General features: G+C 40.8%; 1 protein-coding gene across 2 annotated transcripts in view; it reads left to right on the top strand.

The window, feature by feature from the left end:
* TRIM36 (tripartite motif containing 36) overlaps positions 1–24,749 on the top strand; it is a 42,688-nt gene that overhangs the window by 5,716 nt on the left and 12,223 nt on the right. The window contains exons 1-5 of one of the 2 annotated variants that reach the window (XM_065940459.1): positions 5,588–5,927; positions 7,976–8,210; positions 15,763–16,088; positions 18,480–18,626; positions 22,744–22,839. In XM_065940459.1, coding sequence (XP_065796531.1) covers positions 5,901–5,927; positions 7,976–8,210; positions 15,763–16,088; positions 18,480–18,626; positions 22,744–22,839 — 831 coding nt within the window. In that variant the 5' untranslated portion in view covers positions 5,588–5,900. Of the gene's footprint in view, positions 1–5,587; positions 5,928–7,975; positions 8,211–15,762; positions 16,089–18,479; positions 18,627–22,743; positions 22,840–24,749 lie in introns of those variants that run through there. The other variant, XM_065940458.1, reaches the window with a different exon arrangement.

The raw sequence follows: 24,749 nt of genomic DNA, 5'->3' as shown, positions 1-24,749 counted from the left end.
TGTATGCAGGTCAGGAAGCAACAGTTAGAACTGGGCATGGAACAACAGATTGGTTCCAAATAGGAAAAGGAGTACGTCAAGGTTGTATATTGTCACCCTGCTTATTTAACTTATATGCATCATGAGAAACACTGGGTTGGAGGAAGCATAAGCTGGAATCAAGATTGCCAGGAGAAAGATCAATAACCTCAGATATGCACATGACACCACCCTTATGGCAGAAAGTGAAGAAGAACTAAAGAGCCTCTTGATGAAAATGAAAGAGGAGAGTGAAAAAGTTGGCTTAAAGCTCAACATTCAGAAAATTAAGATCATGGCATCTGGCCCCATCACTTCATGGAAAATAGATGGGGAAACAGTGGAAACAGTGGCTGACTTTTTCTGGGCTCCCAAATCACTGCAGATGGTGACTGCAGCCATGAAATTAAAAGACGCTTACTCCTTGGAAGGAAAGTTATGACTAACCTAGACAGCACAGTAAAAAGCAGAGACATTACTTTGTTGACAAAGGTCCGTCTAGTCAAGGCTATGGTTTTTCCAGTAGTCATGTATGGATGTGAGAGTTGGACTATAAAGAAAGCTGAGCGCAGAAAAATTGATGCTTTTGAACTGTGGTGTTGAAGAAGACTCTTGAGAGTCCCTTGCACTGCAAGGAGATCCAACCAGTCCATCCTAGTGGAGATCAGTCCTGAGTGTTCATTGGAAGGACTGATGTTGAAACTGAAACTCCAATACTTTGGCCACCTGCTGACTCATTGGAAAAGAGCCTGATGCTGGGAAAGATTGAGGGCAGGAGGAGAAGGGGACGACAGAGGATGAGATGGTTGGATGGCATCACCGACTCGATGGACATGGGTTTGGGTGCACTCTGGGAGTTGGTGATGGACAGGGAGGCCTGGCGTGCTGTGGTTTACGGGGTCGCAGAGAGTCGGACACGACTGAGTGACTGAACTGAACTGAAGTCCTTCAGTAAGTAAAGCTATTACATCTACTTACTTTGACGACAGGTTTTGGTCTTGAGACACCTTATATGCAAATTATGATCATTAACAATGGAAGGTAGAGGTGCCAGATAAAAATACAGGATGTAGAGTTAAATTTGACTTTCAGGTAAACAAGCAATTTTTTGGTCTAAGTATATCCCATTCAATATTTGAGATATATGGATACTAAAAAAAAAGTTCATTATGTATGTGAAATTCAGATTTATCAGGGTGTCCTGTGTTTTTGTTTGCTAAAACTGGAAACCCTAAGTATAGGAATAGTCAGATGCAGTTAAAGGGACCCGCTTACAGCCTCTAAGTATTATCAATGTTCACCCTAAGTTGGCTAAAGGACCCCACTGTCTACCAGTTATGCAGCCAATACACTCCTGTCATTAATGGGAAAATGTCTGCCAGGGCAGCACTGTGTACCTCCTGTCAACTCTGAAATTGTTGGTCTGGTGCTATCAGTTAGCCAATGAATGCCTCCTGGATTTTCTTTTAAACAAACAAAAGTTCGAAATGGATGGGGAGATATAGTTTATAAAACATCAAACATGAGTATATGGAATAAGAGCATGTAATCGCATTAAACTGAGCAGTAAGAGAAGGGCTCCAGCAGCTCAGAGCAGGGGCTACTGATCAACGAGAACTAGACTCATGAGGATGGAGACTAGATCTGCAGCCTGAAAGGTGAGCAGGAGTTGGCCCATCAAGGGAAACCTGAACTTCCTGGCTGGCTGGACTCCTCTCCTCTGAGGTTGTTCCCATAGAAACTCTTTATGACAGGCAAGCTTGGGCTGTCAGAGACTTAGGTCAATAACTGGTAAATTCATTTCCTGTCCCTTTCCCTCTAACTTCCTTGAACCCAGCAGCACAGACAGTGTTTATGCCAGTCCACCGGGATACTCTGTGGTTGACTTCATTGCCCCCTTCCTCATCACTTAAGTCCAGGGCTCTCCTAATTGAAAACCCAGATTGTTTCCAAACAGGGGGCAAGGTTTAGGAGTATGCTGGCCATGTCAGCTGATTGCTCATTCTTGGTCAGGATATACTCACAGAATGGTACTCTGCTTGTTTGACCTCAGACTGGACAGATGAAGAGCCAGTGGGGCCTCACGGCACTGCTGAGATACGCACCATGGCCGTTAGGACCTGACTCAGCCTGGAATTCAATCTCTTGTTGGGTATTAGGAATCAGTGTGGAAAGAGAGCTGGTTAATTTAATGAATAGTGTATAGCCTAAAGGGTATCAGGTTTATATTTTAAGTGTGAGCTCATGAACATTTTTTGGGCCTCTATTTTACCAGACCTGAATAATATGTGTGTGTGTGTCTGTGTGTGTGTGTGTTTTGGGAGTGGTGGTTGTTAGCAAGTGAAGGAGGAGAAATTGTCCTTTTGGACTTCATGAAACAGATTCAAAACAGCTTACGCCCCAGTGATAGAAGAGCAATTACACAATGCCAACAAGCATAAGATATCATAATGTAGGCAAGAGTATGAAGGTCAAGGAACTGAGTGGGTGACAGGTGTGAAATAGGCTTCCTTGTGTCGAATTTTGACCCATGTTTTAAAAGAAACTTGGAAAAGAAGGTGCTAGGATACTCCAAACTGAGGGGGAGGAGGCACCAAGGGATAGTATATGCAGGACAAATTGGGAGAATAATGATTTATAAAACAAAACAAAACACATCTTTTGTGTCATTCCTACGTAAACATCTTCAAAAGCTTCCCAGTACCTACTAAGAAGAAGCAGGTAGTTCTAGGCCCTCCATACAATACTGGACTCTTGTGTTACTGCAAGAGGATTTGAAGGCTGTCAGAGAGAGGTATGGGGAAAGGAGAGAGAAGGATTTTTAAAAATCCCCAAACCGTAGGATTTTCAGTTGAGCAACTGAGAACGATCTTGGCTATCTTTGATAACTGGGAGGCTGAGATGGATGGATATTGGGAGAGAGTGATAAGATGACCCCAAGCATGGCAGTGTGGGAGAAGAAATGACTAGGTAGGTGGGAGAGTGGTAGTTTAGACTGGCGGTTTTCAAATTTGCCATCTTCTTACCAATATTCACCCTCCCCTGTTTTGCTTTTAAAAGTATATGGATGAGTTTACATAAGTATAAAAACAGTTATGGGTTAAATAACATTAAAAATTTCTAGAACTAAAACAGGTACGTATGATAAAGTGCAAACAATACAATGTGGACGGAAAGTGTCTTCCACACCTGCTTCATCCCCTTACTTCTTCACAATACTATTAGCATTATCTTGTGCTCTATTGCAGACATTTTTATTTGCTTATTTGTGTACATAAACAATATGCCTGCTTGTCTCATCTTTTTATTTTTGCCAAAGTGGCAACATACAGAATCCATATGGTTTTTGTTTTGTTTTTACACTATTTTAGAAATCCTTTCTCATCAGTGCACTCATTTTAACTGCTAAATAGTATTCCATGGTGTGAATGTACTTTATGAATGGTACATATTTAATTTCCACAAATAAAGTTCCTCAGAGATCTTTATACACGTTTTTGTGCACACACAAGTCTTTCAGTGGGAAAATTATTAGAAGAGGAATTGCTTAAAGTAGAAGCACTGAAATTTTTTGATAGGATTTGCAAAATTTCCTTTCAAATAAGTCAAACCAATCTGCACTGCTACAAAAAAAAGTTTGAAGGTGACTGTTTCCCCCATTCTCAACCAAGTGTATTGAGGTAACTTTTGAACTTTGAGAATAAGATGGAAAATGGCAACTCATTGGCATTTGATTTGCATAATGGAAGGGCTTTCAAGTTTATTTTCAGCCAAATGTTGTCTATACAGTTTTTTTCTTTAGTTCATGTTAACGAAACCTTCTAATCTCTTTTAGTCTGTACTTTAACTAATTAGTTTTGGACTGACGCACTATTGAAGTGGGGAGGTGTAAGATTAGAGCGACAGGGGAATTATTGAACCCAAAGACCATAATTAAAAACAGAAACTGATTTATAATGCTTATTAAAATCTTTTAATAAGCCTTTTAAAATCTATATGAGAACATGGTGTCGGACATCATACAGGTTACTAAATTAGGCAGGCATTTGCTGTTTTCCTCAGTTCCCCCGGATTAGGGCGCTTCAGACCTCGTGGGGAGCAAGCAGCCTCAACTCCAGCCTGGAAAGTCACGCGACCAGGCATTAACCGGGATCGGAATAGTCCAGGCATTACTCGGTGAGGTGTTCATCCTCTCTGGACCTTATCTGTGAACTGAGGGCATTCCATTACAGACCATCGCTGTGGTCATTTGCTGTTCTCGGTTGTACCCTGCAACACCGTCATTTAATCGCCGGCTGGAGAGGAGGCTACCTCTGCTGACAGTGCTGTGGGAAGACGGCGGAACTGGGCACAGCGAAAGACTTGTCCCAAATAGGAAATAAAAGTGGGAAGCGTGTCAAAACCCAATCGGGATTCCGCGCTACAGCTCTGCGGTTCCCTCGCCCAGCTGTTTGTCCAGAGCTCCTGTTTTCTCAGTCTATACATAAGAGAATGAAGGGCAGGGGCGTGATCTAACAAGACGGCTTTCAACAACCCCAGGTTCATTTGTTTTCGATTTGTCTTGAAAACTGGGGGAAACGCGCTTGGACTTCAGCAGGTGAATTTTGCGCAGCTAGTCTCCGAGCTGGAGAAGCGGGGCCTGACCACAGGCTGGGTGCGTGGGTGCGGGAGCAGTTCAGGACCACCTGGCCCCCCTTCCCCGCATCCTCCGTGCCGGGGCTGGCTGGCAGGGACCCGCAGAGCGGCGGCGGCGTGGACGGGATGCACACCCTAGGCCGCGTAGGGAGGCTGCCGCCTCTAATTCCTGGCCAGTGCGCAGGGAGAGGGACCCCTACCCTGCGGCCCGTCTAAGCGCCAGTTGGCAGGAACGTGCCGTGCGTGACGGCGCCGCGCCCTGGCGTGTAAAAGCAGAAGCTGACCATGAGAGGCTGGTTAGCAGCTAGGGAACGTACAGCTCGCCCTGCGCAGCGGGCCGAAGAGGAGGGGTGCGGGGCGGGGGCAGGGGCCCACTCGGGGAAACCCCCGGCCCGGGTAGGGGCGGTGTGAGCCGGCTCTTTCCCTGGTCGCCTCCCTGCGGCGCGCGGCTCCGGTGCGACAGCACGGGGAAGGAGGCCTGGGCTCGGCCTCGCCCCGCCGCCCCGTCTAGAGTCAGGAAGTGGTGCCTGTCTGTGATGCTCGAGGCGCGCTGTAGCGAAGGCGCGGACGTCCGAAGGCAGAGCCGAGGGTTGGCGCGGAGAAGCGGCCCAGGATGCAGGCGGCTGCGGCGCCGCCCGGCCGCTCCACCCCGGCCCCGCCCTCCGCCGCCCCTTCCCCGCCTTCGCTTCCGCCCCTCCGAGGCTCCCGAACCCGTCAGGGGGCTTCGGCCGCGGCTCGGGCGGGCGCGAGGGGCGGCGGGGAAGCGGGCCGGGGCCGCGACTCGGGCTGGCGCGCCGGCCGTCCGGGAAGCGCGGGGATTCCGGCGCGGGCCACACCCCGCCCGCCGCGCGGCCGCGGGCCTCCCGCCCGCTTTGTGCGGTGGGCGCTGTCGCCCGGGCGACGCCGCCGCCCCGCCCCGCCCCGCCCTCCGCGGCGCCCGCCAGGGTCTCCGCGCGGCCGCCCGCCCCGCCGCAGTCCGCAGTAGCCGCCGCCGCAGCCGCCCGGGGGCCGCGATTCCCGGGGCCGTCGCAGGAGCAGAGCTCGACTCTCCGCGCCTGTGCTGTCGTCCGCCCTGGCCGCCTCCTGCCCGCGTCGGTCCGCTGGCCGGGGCCGGCTGACCAGCTCGCCCTCCGGCTCCGAACCGAGGCTCGGCGGCCGCCGCAGGGACCCGCTCGCTAGAGCCTCCCCGGGGCCGCGCGTCTGCCTGCTGGGGCCCTGCCGTTGATGACACCTGGAGGGAGGCTGCCATGGAGGGGGACGGCTCAGACTCGCTGGTGGGTAGGGGCGAGAACAGCTGCCTCAGCCTGGAGGGCGGCGCGCCGGGGCTCCGCGCGCTCGGTCCCCGCTGCCCGGAGCCGGGAGCGAGCCTCTCCTCCCGAGGAGCGGGGGCGGGCGTGCGGTGGCCCCGCTTCCTCTTCGCCTTCCGCGCCCTGGGCCGGTTCCGCAACCCCGGGCGCCTCCTGTCCGCCCCTGGGAGGGGAGGGTCAGAGTCGGGGTCACCCAGGCCCGGAAGGGGGCGCCCCGGGGGCGCGGCGACGGCCCACCTGAGAGCCTCGGGGAGTTGGGGCGGGGCTCTCCGGTGGCCTTGCAGACTGCCGAATTCGCCTTAAGGACTCGGGGGCCCGCAGTGGCCCCGGGCGCCCGCACCGCCGCCCTTTTTCCCGGAGCGTGGCGGGGCCGGTGCTCGAGTCCTCCTCGGACCCCCGCAAGCCCGGCCCGCGGTCGCCGCGAGCGCAGGCTCCTCCCCGGCTTTGCCTGCCCGCGCGGGGCGGGCTTGCTCCGTCCGGCAGCTGTCGGGGTTCGAGTGCTTTTGTTTCAGGGAGTCGGGTGTGTAGTGCAGTTCTCAACTTGTTGGTTTTCCGTCGAACCTCATTTGTTTTGAAATGGCTTATTTGGGGGAGCCACCACACCACATTTCTCGTAATCAGATTGCTTCCCTTCAATGCATGTAAAATGAACACTCGTTTTTCTTTTACCTAAGAATTGCTTTATATCCATCGTGATTAGAAAGTTTGTACACTGATCTGTGTACAAGAAAAGTGGAAATGATTTTAGATCTTCCAGTGAGAGGTAAACCTCCCATAAAGTGGGGCGTGAGAATCTGTTTTGGACTTTGAAGACAATATTTCCCTTTGAATTAGATGTCAAGTTCTTTATGAAATGAGATAGGATGTGAATATTCTGTATTCTTTGATGTGAATTGTGAAATGTGGATATCTTCCTGATTTTCTAAAACTGTGACGTGATGCGGGCTTTTACTAAATAATTTATTGAGTGATGCAGCAAGAACCGCTGCATTGCACGACTCACCGACAGTGATAAAGCCCGTTGGCTGAAGTACTGTCGTCAGGCATTATTAACTCACTGGTATCATTTTAAGGGGAATAGACTCACAAACATTTTTATTTAACTAAAAGAAGTGAATTAATTCAGTTTTAATTTTCTGTGTGTTTCCAGTAGTTGAAATGGTTGACTAGCATTGTACCATCCTTACAATTGCAAGGATGCTAAATATAGATTCATAGCACGTGAAGCTTGGGATCCATGGAGGGAAAACTGCACAGGCAAAGGATGGGAAAGCTGGTATGAGGTTATTAGACCTTTATAGTTGTGATGAGTCTAAGTGTTTCTCATTGAAAATATTGCAAGCTTGTACCATTGAGAGCACTTACAGTGGTTCTTTGTAATCCTTGCTACCCTTTTAGTATTCATACAGTGCTTTCAAGATAGCTGCTTTGGTATGCAGCCTGAGAACCTCAAGTATTTTACATACATTACAGTTGCAGCATGTGGAAAATGGTCACGTTTAATGTAGAAAATTGCTGATAATTCAGCTTGTAAGTAGATTTCAAATAGGGTCCAGGAACATAATGGCTAGCCCAGTTTTTAACAGCTCTTGTTGTTTGTCAGTTACAGAGCTTATGTGCTAAATAGGAATAATCCTGTTCTTAGTGCCGTATTCTTTTTTTTTTTTGGTGCTGTATTCTTAATTTTTATTAAAGTAATCTGCTTTCAGAATTTCACTAAAGGTGAAGTATTATGGTTGGCAAATATTTTATGTTGATTTTTCTCATATTTCAAATATATATATATATATATATATATATTTACCATCTCATGTCTGTTCACTTCTAGGCCATACGATGATGAGGGGGTGGATAAATAATGGTGTAGACTTCCCTCCCAAAAAGAAACTTCAGATTTTAAAAAATCTTTAATTCTTTTCTGTAGTAATTATATATGTATTTATACACGGGGTATAAGCAAGTTAACGTATTTACACACTAAAAGCCTTTTATTCTGATTTCTGCTTCTCATTAAGGTTACCATTAAGAATATCGAAAGAGAGCTCATTTGCCCGGCATGCAAGGAGCTGTTCACCCACCCGTTGATTCTCCCTTGTCAACATAGCATCTGTCATAAATGCGTGAAGGAGCTCTTACTGATGCTTGATGATTCATTCAATGATGTGGGGTCTGACAACTCCAATCAGAGCAGTCCTCGACTTCGGCTTCCCTCCCCTAGCGTGGATAAAATTGACAGAATTAGCAGACCAGGTATGTGGTAGAACCAGGTGATGAAGCTTGTTTATATGTTAAGAGATAATTGTAGAAGGGAAATTTCGTCATTTTGGGGGTTAATCTTTCTAGGTGAATAAATTAAAACTGTACTTATAAAAGAATCTCTGTCTCTCTTAAAATGAACTTTTAAAATGTCAGAATGAACTTTTAATTGTGTTTTGATATTCATTTAAAGTGGATATTGGATGTTGAACACCAGCTTTGTGTTAAACCCATTGTTAACTGTGTCTGTATTTTAGGGCATGTTCTAAGCCTGTGATGTCCTTTACAGGAGGGTTGAAATAATGGACTACTGAAGTACTTACTAGGGACTCTTGTATGTTTGGTAATAGGTAAATAAATATGCAAACTTAAAGGATGAGACTACATAATGCCTAGTCCCAGAAGGCTTTTAGAGGAGTGTTATTTGGTATCATTCTACTACATTTTATTCTTCAGCCATTTTTTTGATCCAGATTTTAAAATAACAATTTTGGACATCAGCTAAACAGTAGTGGAATTCTGTAGTAGTTAAAAAAGTGGATCTCAGTTCAGTTCAGTTGCTCAGTTGTTTCCAACTCTTTGCAATCCCATGAACCGCAGCACACCAGGCCTTCCTTTCCGTCACCAACTCCGGGAGCTTACTCAAACTCATGCCCATCGAGTCGGTGATGCCATCCAACCATCTCATCCTCTGTTGTCCCCTTCTCCTTCCACCTTCAATCTTTCCCAGCATCAGGGTCTTTTCCAAGGGGTCAGTTCTTCGCATAAGGTGGCTGAAATATTGGAGCTTCAGCTTCAGCATCAGTCCTTCCAGTGAATATTCAGGACTGATTTTCTTTAGGATGGACTGGTTTGATCTCCTTGCAGTCCGCGGGACTCTCAAGTCTTCTCCAACACTATTGGGATGGTATTTTTTTCTTCTGAACATCTATTGCAGGATTAATGTAGACCAAAATTGATTTGAAATCACTGGGAACAAGGCCATTGGAAAATTAAGGGCCAGAATGAGCAGTGAGAGTCAAGGGGAGCCAAAGGATTGGATAGAAATGTCACAGCCTTACGCTCAGCACTTCCTTCCTGTTGAGGAGAGAGTCCTTTAGTGGTCATGAGCACCAGATCTCAAGGCTTCAGCTCTGTCCAGTTTGGGCTTTGAAGTTTCCAGTTTCATCCTTTGTCCACTCTATTTCTCTCTCTCTTGTTTAGGAGTAACTTTTTAATATTGTAAAAAAAAAAAGCCCCGAAAACAAAACACTTTTTTAAAATCAGTTTTAGAGAATGTCGTCATTTTTGGTTGTGCTATGACATGGATCTCCTCGGGCAGTATTTGTGTCTGTGTGTTCCATTAGAGAGTGGATAAGAGGAGATCAGTTCTAAGAGTGGTACTATGGTATTTTAAATCCATGAATTTTTCTTTAAGTGGTAATCACCAGTTGCTTGGAGGACACTTTATGCACATCAAAGTGGTGTGTATACACAGAAAAGGGAGCTTTAGGTAACGGGGAGGTGCCGGGTGCATGAGGGTGGGCAGGGTTTTGCTCTTTGTGACGTCATCACTTTCATGTTTTCCTCCTGAGAGGAGGCTGGTGTACTGGGGAGGCTAGGAAAGACAGTGATAGCTTGAAACCACTCTACCAGATAAAAGTTCATCTTCTGTTAGTAGATTCTTAGAGAAAAATTAGGGACCCTGGCTTGATTGATGAACAGGATTCACTTTTTGTATATTAATGTTCAGCACAGTCCATTAAATGAGATTCTAGTTAAATACTAGTATTTTTACTGATCTTTAGATTGAGCTCACATGTGTATTTCATGAAATTCCTTATTATGTTTACGCTTTTAATCTTAAGACTTGGTTGGTTTTTATGGGATCAGTATAAAATATGAATGAAAAGCAGTTAACTGTTTTCAGCAGTTGGTAGCCATTCAATAAATACTTGTTTCGTGGATGTTGACTGGCAAACATCTGCTATGAAATTTGTACAGATCATGCCATAATGGCTTATCTTCATTGATAATGGCATTTTTTTCCAGGACAAGAGATCAGAAGTAGATTTACTAGATATGTTCTTCCCTCTTCTTTAGGAAGAACCCTTTTAAGCCTAAATGTGTCCTGACAGGGGGCAACTTAGAAAGCTGCTCCCTGGAGAATGATTAAAGGAAATAATGTTTGGCTGGGAGAAGGGTGTGACTGCAGAATATGAGGGCTGTCTTATGAAAGAGTAGTGGTGCTCTAGGCATCTTCGCAGCAGACGTTCCAGATCTGTCCAGTGTACTAGCCACATATGGCTGTTGAGCACGTGAAACACATTAGTCTGAATGGAGGGTACACTTGAAACTCTTAGAAGGAAAAAATGAACATAAATATCTCTAATAATTTTATATTGATTACATTTTAAAATGATAACTTTTTAATATATTGTATTACTAAATATGTATTTCTAAAATTAGCTTCACTTATTTATTTTTACTTTTTAATGTGGCTATTGGCAAATGGAGGAGGAAATGGCAACCCACTCCACTATCCTTGCCTGGAAAATCCCATGGACAGAGGAGCCTGGCGGGGTACAGTCCTTGGGGTCGCAGAGGGTCGGACATGACTGAGTGCACACACATTGGAAAATGTAAAATGACATCTGGCTTACACTTTCACATGTATTTCTTTCAAATTGCATTGCATCATTCATTTGACAGATTTTAAAATAAAAGGATGCCTTGAAAGGAGAGCAAGACTTGTGTATATAACATTAGCATGTTAAGTTGTAAAATCTAAAAGAGCTGTATAACTGTTCGTTTTTGGTCATATATATATATATATATATATATATATATATATATACACACAAGATTTTTCTCCCATTTTGTTGTCATGCCCCATTTGTCTGTTGTCATTAAAATACAATCAGTGTTAGCAATATTTATTTACTGTGCTGATTTCGGTCACTTAAAACAAGCAAAGATACTTTATTTTGACTTTGTATTTTCAACAGTTACCATAAGTAACTGTTTAAAAACACAAATGTGTGATTGTTTAAAAACACAGATCTACAGGATAAGGTATAGGCTCTTAATTGCTGCACGAACAGTGTTTAATTCTGAACTGTGGTAAAATAATTTCGATGAATGCTTTACATTGGTGGCTTTGTATAAATACCACGTGTACCAGGAGGAACATATTTTTTACTGTTAATTCAATAATTGTGTTATGTGTAGGACACAGTTACTGCTTTATCTTTTGTTAACATGTTGTGACTCTTCTCTTTGAAATTAAATTCTAAATCCAGCTTTCTGTTCATTGTTCACAGCATCACAACGGAGATCTTTGGGGTGGAGAGGTAGAAAATGCTTTATTGCTTGTGTGGCCGCAGGCAGTATAGTGTTGGATTTAAATTAAATAACTTTATAGAGATAAATTTAAAAAAATCATCATCAGTGGTCAAGTCTTCAAAATCATGTAGAAGGTGAACAAATTGGGCTGACATGACTTAAAGGTCAACAGGACTAAATTTTCAAGCAAGTTCTGATGTTTTTAAAGGAAGTTCTGATTATTAGTGTTTGCATTTTGTTGTATATGCACACACACCTATGTGTATCCATGATGGGATATTTTTAAAGAAAAAGCATCCCCTTGCTACTGTTTTTTTTAATGTTCCCTTAAAAATGCTTTACATTTACTTAATGGAGCAAAGCTTAAATTAACAGCCATATTGCTACCATGGGAAGGTTAAATAAGCCAGCACCTTAATTTGCTTAAAGGTATTGATAACTTCCCTGGTGGCTCAGATGGTAAGACATCTGCCTGCAATGTGGGAGACCTGGGTTCAATCCCTGGGTTGGGAAGATCCCCTGGAGAAGGACATGGCAACCCACTCTAGTGCTCTTGCCTGGAAAATCCCATGGACAGAGGAGCCTGATAGGCTACATACAGTTCATGGGGTCACAGAGTTGGACATGACTGAGTGACTTCACTTTCTTTCACTTTATAATTTGGTGGTTAATACCATAAATCTTAGCTTGTTTATGCATATGGTGTATTTTTTGTTAATATTTCAAAGTATTTGGAATCTGAATTTTAACATTTGGGTCTTTCTCATTCATGAATAAATAATGTACATTGCTTTTGTGTGAAAGGTGGGCCAACTCATCGTATTAAAGTATTTTCTTTTTTATTCCAGTTGACCTTTAAAGTAAAATTGGCTGCTTTTTTGGAGGGAAAATGCTGGTGATACCTTAAATTTTGGTGGAGAAAATAAACACCTGAAATGTTACCCTTTTCTGTTTTCCTCACCTTCTTCTACATGCCTCAATTTTAAAATCTTAAGCCACTTCTAGAAGCCACACATAATCCATTCTCTTATAGGTTTTAGTGAGTCCCTGAGAATTTGAAGTGTTGAAATTTAATAATTAGGAGGAAAGGTAGGAACAGTTTGCTTAAAAAAATAATTGCTCATTACCCACTTTTGATTCAGAGGGTAGTCGAGAAAAAGGTTTTGCAGTTTGAATATCCAGTACTCAAAGGGATAATGTAACTCTTAGGCATCAGATGGTCAGGACGTGGCTGCATTAAGGTGGTGCATGAGGTGGCAGCCGCTCCGCGGCACCAGGAAGCAGCGTGATGTCAACGTGAGGGGATGCAGTCTGCCACGTGGTCAGGTAGTAACAGTGTGGAAGTTGTTTGCAGCCAGAATATGGCAGAAGATACGCGGTTGGAATAGGTTGGGAATTTGTGATGAATTTTTGTTTTGAAATACTCTATGTTGAAATGCTTTATTGCTATTTTTTATCATTTAAAAGGGAAAACATATGATGGAAAGATGACTTTTGGGGGAGGATTTGCTATAAACCAGTTTGAAATAATTTTGGATTCTTCATTTTTACGACTGTGTCATGGTTTATGCTTAACTGGTTTAATCTGTCTTTGAAGTTAAAGGTATAGGGGGAAATTGTCGATTCTGTGAAATGACAGTTCAGATAATTAGCAAATATCATTGACCCCATGCATGGAGTTTGAGTTGGAAAATTGTATCGCTTGGCCTATTTTGCTTCTTTACCTTTCTAAGATGTCATTACTACCCCCCATTATACCATGCTTTTGAGTAGTACTGTCCATAGACCTTTGTATAATCATAGAAATGTTTGACCCTGCGCCATACAAGATGGTAACCAAAAATGTCTTTTGACAATTTAAAATATGGGTACTACTACTAAGGAATTGAGTTTTATATTAATTTTTTTCCCATTTATTTTTATTAGTTGGAGGTAATATTAAATTTTAAGTAAATTTAAATAGCTGCACTTGGCTAATAGTTACTATATTAGCAGAGTTATAGAGAAATATTGATTCTGTTATGTTTTATTCTTGGTTCTACTGACTTGATTTTTTTTCCCATCTGGCTTACTTCTTAGAATATCGTTAGATTTATCTTGTTTTCTTTATTGCCCTGAAGTATATTTTATTGTTTATTTTTATGAAAATGATGGTAGAAGATAAGTATTCATAAAAAAATTTTGAGAGCTTTGAAGATGTTTAGAAAAATAGCCAAGATATATTGATTTAATAGTTTGTCTGGTTTAAGAAGTTCAGTGTGATGCCTTACACCTTGTCTTTTATTATAAAAACAAAAGAGGTTTACAGAAAAGGGATAAAACTTGTTTTTGAAATTTCTGAACTTGAGGGTCAAAATCTGGGTGTCACCAGTGTACATGTTAAAGCATGATTTTATTGGCATAATTTACTTTTGTTTTTTCCCCATTACTTAATTGAGCACAACTTTCAATTCACAAAACCAATAATTCATTTTTTAAAAACATTGACTGTTAAGATTAGTTATCCATTTTAATTTTTATCACCTAGTTCATGTGTGGAAGCATGTAATTAAATATGAATTTCCATTTGTTTAAACTTGACCACTGCACTGTATCACTTCCAGAATTGTTTGGCTTGTTTTTTCACTAAATGAAATTTTCATTGGCATGTGTTTTAAAAGTAGTTCTGATGCTTATTTTATTATGTGCCTGCTGTGGTGTGAAATATCTCATACTATATTGCATGTTTTTAGAATTATTACAAGAATATATTTTACATAGGATTTTTACATTTTTATGTGACTGCTTTCTTGGGTGTATTTTTAAATGTAAAGTTTAAAAATTTCTTTAAATTTTTTGAAGATATTTAAAATTTAAAATAATGAAGCTGCATGCTTGTTGCATAAGTGGCTTTGGGGGCCTAATGCTGTTTTGCATGTTGTAAAGTCACTTCAAATGTCTCATACCATGGACTGATCACTAAATGTTAACCTGTAGTGATATGTCAGACATTGATAGTTATGTTGCCTAGGCAATATTAACACAGCTTTTTAAAGACCTTTTCTAAATGTGATTTTCACTTTTGGGATTGGATAGTAGTATGAAAGAAGGCTATAGCCAAAACAGTTTGTGTTTATACTTAAGGAGTTATTTTGTGGGCAACCAAGACTACCTGCTTGGACTAGATTTATACAGGAGAGGAGGAAACAGGATAGGCATGCACCTGTGTTAAACAAACCACCCCAGATTCCTGCGAACCTGTGGGTAAGGACTGTCATGCCTTGGTTTCTTGATTTGTTAAAATCAGGATACTACTGAGGAAAGGTCATTCAGTGTGTTGTAAAGTTACTTGTATTTTTGGTGTATCTTTTGGCTTACTGAATTAAACAATCTTAATGATTCTTTTTTTCAGGTCATAAGAAGATATTAAATGGTTGGTTCCTCTTAAAGTCAGTAGATTCTAGGTCTATGAATAAGCTTTTCACTCTTATAGATTGCACTGAATTAACTAATGATTTTGCCTACTGAATTTTCTAGATAAAACAATACTACAGTGGGATACCCTCTATTGTGGTGCTTAACAATTTTGTTACGTATTCTTCTGAGAATCAGAGCTATGGATTTGATTGTTTTTTTTAATTTTTAAATTTAATTATTTTTTTGTGCTGTGGATTATTTAACCAGAAATTATGTATGGATACATAGATGCAAAATTTTGCATGCAATTTCAAAGAGTTTACCAAACTGTTTGAGTCTTCCTGGAGTCAATCCATGGACCCTGCCTGGGTTAAGGGCTCCTGCCCTTTTATGTATAAACTCAGTTCCTATCAATCAGCCGAGGATATTTTCATTTAAATGCAAGTCACATTCCTTTGGGTATGATGTATGAAAATAACCATTTTTATATAATTATATACTTTGAAAAGATCTTGATCCTGTGTAGTATTGTATGCTTTGTCCACATATCTGATTTAATATGGTATTTATATGGGATTTACTATAGAATAATTTCTTTCATCTTTGATTTGATAACTTAGTAGCTTGGGCTTATCTTTTATATATAAAACCATATAAAAAAAAGAATTTCCAGTACATGAACTGATTTATATGTACCACTTTGAGTATTACGTTTTTGGAATATATATGTAGATACATATCTTTGCAAAACATGACTCCTTTTTTTTTTAAAATTCTATTCATTTTCCTACTTATGTAACTGAACAAGAACTTATTAATTACACAGGCTGGAAGCGCAATTCACTGACCCCTAGGACAACCACTTTTCCTTGCCCTGGCTGTGAGCATGATGTGGATCTTGGAGAGCGGGGAATCAATGGTCTGTTTCGAAATTTCACTTTGGAAACTATTGTTGAAAGATACCGGCAGGCAGCCAGGGCAGCCACAGCCATTATGTGTGACCTTTGTAAGCCACCGCCTCAAGAATCCACAAAAAGTTGCATGGACTGCAGTGCAAGCTACTGCAATGAATGCTTCAAAATTTATCATCCTTGGGGTACCGTAAAAGCGCAACATGAGTATGTGGGCCCAACTACGAACTTTAGACCCAAGGTAAGTGAAGTTTCTATGATCCCAGGGGACGGGGGAGCCTGGTGGGCTGCTGTCTGTGGGGTCGCACAGAGTCGGACACGACTGAAGCGACTTAGCAGCAGCAGTGTAGTAAACAATACGATGAGATAAATTATACCAAGTCTAGAACCTGACAGAAGGAAAATAATTTTAAAAGCTGAGAGGAGAAATTAAGGCCTTATAGTTGGAGTTATTTAGTGTGTTGCTAAATATCCGCAGAGCTTAGAAGGCAGTAGTATGGTTCACTCTGTTAAAACACAGTGATGTACAACACATGAATATTTGTAATGATAACTGAGAAATAGAGGAAAGGTTATGTCAGATATACTCTCTGTACTCTTAAGACTGAGATGGTTAAAGTTAAAAAGCTTTTGTACTTTAATATGACAAGCCTGTCATTGTCTAAAAGGAGTGGTTGGGCAACATTCTGACATTTTTAGTTACCTAAATTGTACCAGGAATAAATAAGAGTAATTACAGCCTAATAGTTTGAAGCTTATGACATAGTGGTTATATAGTATCTGAAGTGGGATTTGCATTTCTTACATATTCAGGTAGTTTCTGTAATAATGAACAAAGGAACTTCATGAATGAAGTTTTAGATGAAACAAAGTTGTCGCTAAATCAGTAATTGTTGAAGCTAGATAAAGGATACATTGTGATTTATTTTATTATTCTTCCAGGTAAATAAATAAATAAATATTACTCTTTTTTTAAACAAAAGGATTCTATGTATTGCAATTTGCCCTACTATGTGATTCAAAAGCAAAATGTATTTTTGATATCTTCACTTAATACTGCTTTCTGATTTATATAGATTTAAAACATGTAATTGATTCTTTTGATTGATGTTCTCATTCCCCTAAACCTAGTAACTTGTGTAGGTATGAATTCTATTTATGTTCTTAAACATAAGACACTGAACATAAGACATTTCCATAGAAAAATGGAAAAAAAAACAAAACAATCTTCAGAGTTATCTTGAAACTGAGCTGAATATTTCTCATTTCATATTAAATGCTGTGGGACTGGTGGATTAAAACAAGAACAGTCTGTGCTTATGCTTTTTGAAATGACTTCTGTCTCAAAGTATGCCAGTGTGGCAATAGATTTATTAAATACTTTAAAATTCGCTGTTATATTCCTTAGCTCCTCTTAAGTGCTCAAGGTCATAGATTTTTAAAAATTTATGACTTCAACCTAGTGTTTGATGTGTCTTTTAAGATAATAAATTTATTAGTACTATTCTATCATGAAGGCACCTATAATTATTAAGTATGTAGGGCTTTACTTTTTACGAGTTAATTTCAGAAAATTGACCATTTTTGAATATAAATTACAGTCTTGTTCTATTTACAAATGTGAGATTGATAAGAGAAATATGAATAAGTTATATTGAGGAGAAATGTTTTTTCCCTCCAAGTGTTATTCACTATAGTAAAATTCTAAAAAGGTGTCTCTTATCCTATAGAATATTTACTTGTAATTTACTTGTAATTTTGAGTTCTTGCATTCCTTGCAGGAAGCCAAGCTTTATATTCTAACTGTAATAGCTTTGAGAATGTAGGAACCTGGATATGCTTAAAAATTTGAAATCTTTTCCATTTTTTTTCCTGGAGGTACATTTTAGTATTAGGACTTTTTGTATTAGAATTAAAAAAATATTCCTAAGCTATCAGACCAGTTGTAGCTGCTTAAAATATTATCTTTTGGAATAATTAACAGCTTTTTGATTAAAACAATCCTTTTCTTCCAAATAAAAACAGCTGTATTATATAAAATTCCATTTAACTATGATGATAGTTTATGGAACAAATAAAAAGATAGAAACTAAAATCAGGAAAGCACAGTTCTAAATTTGTTCAGTATGTGGGTAACCAATATGTAAAAGCAAACATTTGGAACCTTATGAAGTGTTCCAAGTTCCTTAGTAACAGATTTCTTGTGAGGATAATGAAGCTATAGGTTCTCATAGTTGTTTGTTTTAATACTTTATAAACATTTATCATAATCCTGAATAATTACCTAGTCATTGGGTCAGAGGACCTTTCTAGCTTGTTTAAGCGTTTTACTTAATTAAGTCTGATAGGAAAGGAATTTTCAACTTCTTAGCACTAAGTTTAGGGGAAATAACATTTACATAATTGGCCGTTTGAACCCTTAAATTGAAAAACAGTTCTAATGTAGAGAATTTTCATACAATGGACCAAATGCTTTTATTTCTTTTTACATTTTTATTACTTTAAATGGCTTGTTAGTGATTTTATAATGCAAATCCTTGTGTTTTGGTACTTTATCCAGTTATTTGACATCTTTTGAGTGCCACATAAGCTATGAGGACCCTTAATCCCACTTTTATCCTTCATTCTATAGATTTTGATGTGCCCAGAGCATGAAACAGAGAGGATAAACATGTACTGTGAATTGTGCAGGAGGCCAGTCTGTCATCTCTGTAAGTTGGGTGGTAATCATTCCAATCACCGCGTAACCACCATGAGCAGTGCCTACAAAACCTTAAAGGTAGAGCTGATTTTAGAGCTAAATTTTGATTCTTTATACCTTTAGACCTTTAACTTTTTTTTCTGTATAAAATCATGGCAGACTGTGTGATCTGTTTTACTGAAATGAGTTAACAGTCTGAAGCATTACTTAATGATCTGCTAATATTAGGTTGTTAGTATACGTGACCAGGCAGTTCTTCGTCCTTGTAATGTGCTCGTTCTAAAGCCTGAGTGCTGAGAGGGACAAAGGAGTCTTCATTATGATCCATCACGGTGTGAGCCCAGCGCTGTGACCTTGAGTGTGGTTACAGGTGTGACAGCACTTTGAAGGGTAGTAGCTTTTTTAAGACGCTTGATTCTTGTTGCTTGCCAGTAGAATAGGTATAAACTTTTTTGTCTGTTCTGTGGATTCTGGCTAAACCTGAGTTACTTGCTGTCTGTTAACATTATACATGGCCCTCTTAATACTTTTAAATTTGGGTTTTTTTTGTTTCATTCTTTTTTCCTTTTCAAAAAGGAATTCATTCATTTATAAATCTACCACCCATTTACATTATTGTTTCCTTTAACAATATATTATGTGTCTTTTGCCCTGTATCTAGTTTGCATATCTACCTCCAGTTTCATGTTTTGTGTTTTATGGATCTGTCATGCTCAGCCTGACCTCTTGAACATACAGGTTACAGGTTTTGTTTATTGTCCACCTTTGTTTACCTAATTCTCTTAACCTGTGTCATTTGTAGATCAATTCTGACTGATTTTTCTCATCATTTTGAGTTGGATTCCCCTCCCGCCTTGCAAGCCTGGCAACTTTTGATTGGGTGCCTGGTATTGCAAAGCTTACCTTGTTGAGCGCTGGATGTTTTTGTATTCCTACAGTTCTTTGAGAGTTTTCTTCTGGTGTATGATTAATTTACTTGGGAACAGTTTGTTCCTTTTGGGTCTTAGTGTTAAGCTTTGTTAGGCAGAACAGAACAGCATTTTGGTCTAGGGCTAATTTTATCTGACTATTAAAGTTAGGCTGTTTGTTTACTCTTCCCAATGCCCTATAAATTTCGAGGGTTTTGATGTTTTTTTTTTAAGTCTGACTGGTGGGGAATAGGCACTGTTCTCAACTTGTGTGAGCTCTGAAATTATTCCTTTCAATTCTTCTGGGTGATATTTTCCCCAACCTGTGTCACACACACGAATTGATCAAAGCTCTTGTGAATAAACAAGAAAGGCCCTTGGTAAATCTCTGGAGTTCTTTTTTTTTGTGACCATCTGCTCTTAGGTGTTACAGTCTATAACCTCTGACTTTCCCAGACTCTCAGCTCTATCTCCCCTTCTCACAGGAGGTCCTGAGCCTAGATTGAATTCTCTGCATCAGGTCTGGGAAGTCTTCTCCACACAATAAGCTGGGGTCACCATATTCCCTTGTGGCTCAGATGGTAAAGAATCCTCTTGCAATGCAGGAGACCCAGGTTCCATCCCTGGGTCAGGAAGATCCCCTGGAGAAGGAAGTGGCACCCCGCTCCAGTGTTCTTGCCTGGAGAATCCCAGGGACGGGGAGCCTGGCGGGCTACAGCCGCCCATGGGGTCGCAGAGTCTCGGACACGACTGAGCGACTGACGCTTTCACCATAGGCTCATCTTGTTTCGCATCCCTCAAGGTCACTGCTTTTTGTTTCTTGATGTCCAGCGTCTTGAGATCTGTTCCATTTGTTCTGTTAGTTGTTTCAAGTGAGGGAGTAAATCCTGTCTTTGTTTCTCTCTTGTGCCTCACAGTGGCAATACCTCTGTTTGCTGATTTTACCTTTGGCTTCTTTTTTGTTTGTTTCTTACTGGTTGAATATTACACAAGTTGTCCAAAAAAATTTTTTTTTGTTACCTGGAATTAGTCTTTGGCAATAATATACACCTAAGTTAGCCTTTGCATTCTGTTTTTAATTTCTCTCATTTATGTTTCAGACTTTAGAAAAAATAGACTCCCTATGGAGTTTTCAGTTTATTCACTTTTTAGTAAGGATAAAATGATTTAGGTTGGCTAAAAATAGCGAGAAGATCTCCTAAGATCATCCTTCTTACTTGGTTTTAGGTTTTACTTCAGAGGGCTTCATGATCTAGGTGACAGGTTTATGACATCATTTCAGTTTTGCTCGCTGGAGTGTTGCAGGGGGAGATTACACACACTGGTGGGCCTCAGAGTCTCCTGGGACACTTGGTAAAGTTACAGAGGCCAGTCTTGAACCTCCTTCAAGGAGCTTGGGCGTCTGTGTCCTCATGGACTCTCAGGAGATTGGTACTCACCAGCATTTAAGAACAAAGTTAGGTTTGAGCAACTGTGGGGTCCTTGAGAATTTAGCCTCTCATCAGTTCCTGGAGAGCTGGGGTCTTAGTAGAACTAAGGGATTTCAACCTGCTCTCCAGATGAGATGAGCTTCCTGGGTAGAGTGTCTAGGATCAGTGTCTGGTGCATGTACTTTTTGGAGGCTTATGAATAAATGGACCCCTGATTCTTGCTTAAAACAGATCTAGTCTTAACACAGACTGCCCAGGTTTAAGGAGACTCAGAAGACTGGAGCCATCTCAGGTAAAGGCTACTGTGGGCTGCAGACTAGCTCTCAGCATCACATCTCACTGGAACCGCTCAGACCTCCGACCGTGTTTCTGAATTCTGTCCTCTCCCCCCCCCAGCCTGTTTAGCCCTGCTAACATCATCTGTTTCGGAACTAAGTCCAATTCAGTTTAATTGTCCAAATTCCTTTCTTTGCTGGTTTGCTGAAAAGAGTGCCAGCACTCACGCCCGGTGGGTTTGGTCCTAACATGGGCCAGACGGGGGTGGGGTCCTGGAGGAGCTGTCGTCCTCCTCACAGCTTGATGCGGAGGCAATGCCTCTCTGCGGGTGGCAGCGTGGTTAGTGTGCATGATCAAGTTTCTAGCTCAGCTGCTTATGCGTGATGTTTGTGTTCAGCTTTGGTTTCCTCATCTGTAAAGTGCTGTATTAAGATACAAGATTTTAATGTCTCTTCTGATCCTTAACATCCTGCAGTTTCCTTCTTGGTCCCATCTTGCCTTGATTCCTCAGAAATCTTGTTCCTCCACCTAACAGGCCTTCCCTCTGTCCCTCTAGCGAGCCATGAGGGAAACTCACTGGGTCTGATCCTGGGTGTCCCAGAGAGTTGTAAAGGTGGGTCCTGCCAGAGAGACCTGTTACTTTGATTTCTGTACACTTTTTCTTACCCTGTAACATGGTCTAAGTGGAAAAAAAAAGGTGATTATTAGGAAGGAGATTCACTTCTTTAATTCCTAAAGTTTTAATTCTCTGCCCTGCTTCTTAATAACCCTTTTCAACCCTTGGTCCCCAGTTATGACCAGGAATGCCCAGATCTTGTGTCAGGACTACAGCTTGCGAGGTGTTTCCTGAATTTTCTTAGTCTTGCTCAGACTCAGAATACGTTGTCTGCCACAATTTTTTAGCCCATGGTGCTTCAGGGTATTATTGTTTGTTATTATTATTTTCGGCATACTGTGTTCTGTGGGTTGTGCTAGTGATCTCAGCAAAACCTGTGACTGTCTCCATGGTAAACTATACCAATGCCCAAATGGCTGCTTTATAAACAAGTTATTCAGTAAGCTGTGAAAGTCACCTATTGTGTATACATCTGCATTTTCTTTATTGTGTATTCTATGACTGTTTGATGAATATCTAGGCTGGGATGGACCATGAAGATTATTTTGAAAGGTTCTTTGTTGTTTTTCCTGTTGTGTGTGTGGTGTGTGAGTGTTTATGAGTGTGTTGTAAAATCTAATGGAAGAAAAACTATTTGGATTGCTACTCTTCTGTTTGCTTTGAAGCTTTGTGAGGAATCATTCTGAGAGTAATGATGAGCCAACAAAAATGTAGTGTGTAGATTCGGAACTTTTGATTGATCTTAGCATCACTACCTTGTTCTTTTTGTTTGTTTTTAGGTGACCTGCTTCTAATTGCTCTTGTATCTTTGGGCCTGTGTGCTTAAAGCCAGTGACTGTTTACCCTGGGTTAATGACAGTAATCACTGTAGTTGAGAGAGGAGGACGCTGTGTTAAGAAAAATTCTGCAAGCCCTTTGTTACACTTCTCTTTCTACTTATTTGTGTTTCTAATATGTTCTAACAGGAGAAGCTTTCAAAAGATATTGATTACCTTATTGGCAAGGAGAGCCAGGTGAAGAGTCAAATTTCTGAGCTAAATTTGTTGATGAAAGAAACAGAGGTAAGTGATATTTTTCTTTTTTTTTTTTTATATTTCAGAGGTGAGGTTTGCATATTTTTCCTTTATTCATCGAGATGTTCGTTTATTCATTCATAAAATCCTAAGGGTATTTTATGAGCTGGGAGTACAGAGTTGCGTTAGATTTTCACCCCTGCTTTTCTGGCACTAGGAAAACAAATGTAAAGAATGGAATACTGTGTGATCAGTGCTGTTAGAGGTAGTGATTAGATGATACTGAAACACACATGAAAACATTTTCCTTATGTTGCTGCTTTTGAGACCTATCTTTTTTTTTTTTTTTTTTTGAGCTATGTCTCAGAAGTGGCAACATGAGGAAAACAATGGCTTTCAAAATTATCTATTTTTTTTTTTTTTTTACAGAACTAACAAAGTGCATTTGAAAAATGTATTGTATGTTAATAGGACTAGGTTTATTTAAATTTCCCAGATATTCTTAAATATATACCTGTCATATGTTCCCCAAAAGATATGTATTAGAATGTTCATAGCTGCAAAAAAAAATATGGAAAGGATGCTTGTAGCTGCATTATTTGTAATAGCCACAAAATGGAAAGCACTCAAAAGCCCATCAACAGTGGAATATAAATAGCAATGGTGAATGAATTCTCTACAACTGCGGGCAATAATGTAAATAAATCCTGCACTAACATTGAAAGGAAGATGCCGGACACAAGGAGTACCTGCTGTGTGAGGCTAAGAAAGGCGGAACTAGGCTGTGTTGTTCAGGGTAGGAGTTGTTGAAGAGGTGGAGGGTCAGCGCCTGGAAAGAGTATGTTGGGTAGCTTCTGAGTTGCTGGCAGTATTACTTAATCTGAATGCTGGTCACATGGGTGTTCACAAAGGCTCTGTGAGCCTTACACTTACGTGTACATTTTTCTCTTTGCGTATTATATTTCAGTAAAAAATTGGAAAAATTGATAGCATTTTAAAAATATAGCAAAAGAGGATAGAATTAGGTTATTTTAAAATTCTAAATATTCTTCACTGACTTTGATCCCTGTTTCTTTTCTTTATTTGAAATAAATTGAAGGTCGTTTACTCTTGATCCCTTGAAAAGTTTAAATTAAATATAAAAATATTCTGAGTAGCATGAGACTTATGTGTTAAAATGAATACTTTGTAAAAGTGGGTTAAATTATTGAAAAATTAGGTGAATAGCACATTACCAGTATTGCTTTAGTTTTTAATATTTTCTCATGTTCACTGATTGCTTTCGCCATCCTAAGTAAGTTGGTTTTATGTGTAATTTAAAAGGTAGGGTTTTGTTTTTCATATTTGTGTCTGATTGACAAACTCTTCACAGTTTACTGTAATCCCCTAGCACATAGCACAGTATCACCTAGACAGTAGGTCTTCAGAGATTGTATCTGTCGTCATTTTAGGTTTGTCTTTCATAGTTTTCTCAGTCATTCGCCTTTATTTTTTAAAACATATTTTTTGGCTGCGCTGGGTCTTCACTGCTGTGCAGACTGTCTCGAGTTGCGGCGGGCCGGGCTCCTCTTGGGTGCGGTGCAGGGGCTTCCCATCGCAGTGACTCCTCTTGTTGCGGAGCGCAGGCCCTAGGGCGTGTGGGCTTCAGTAGCTGTGGCGCATGAGCTTAGTCCCCCCACGGCATATGGATTCTTCCTAGACCAGGGATCGAACCCGCGTGCCCTGCATTGCAGGCGGATTCTTATCTACTGTACCACCAGGAAGCCCTGCCCTCACTGCTGAGATGAGGAAATCCAGTGCTTATTTCTGAGTTTGTCACCCAGTAGCTTGAAAACTGAGGAATTCAGGCATTAAGTATTCGTGTAGGCACTGACTGCTTGAGATCCTGGAGAAATTATTTAATGTTTTTTGTACCTTTGACCTAAATTGTATTTGTAGGGTTATCAGTAAGAGGCTTC

This window comes from Muntiacus reevesi, chromosome 7 (genome assembly GCF_963930625.1).
Source record: "Muntiacus reevesi chromosome 7, mMunRee1.1, whole genome shotgun sequence".
NCBI classification, from domain to species: domain Eukaryota; kingdom Metazoa; phylum Chordata; class Mammalia; order Artiodactyla; family Cervidae; genus Muntiacus; species Muntiacus reevesi.
Note: the sequence above shows the minus strand (reverse complement) of the source record. Positions and strands in the feature narration are given on the sequence as shown.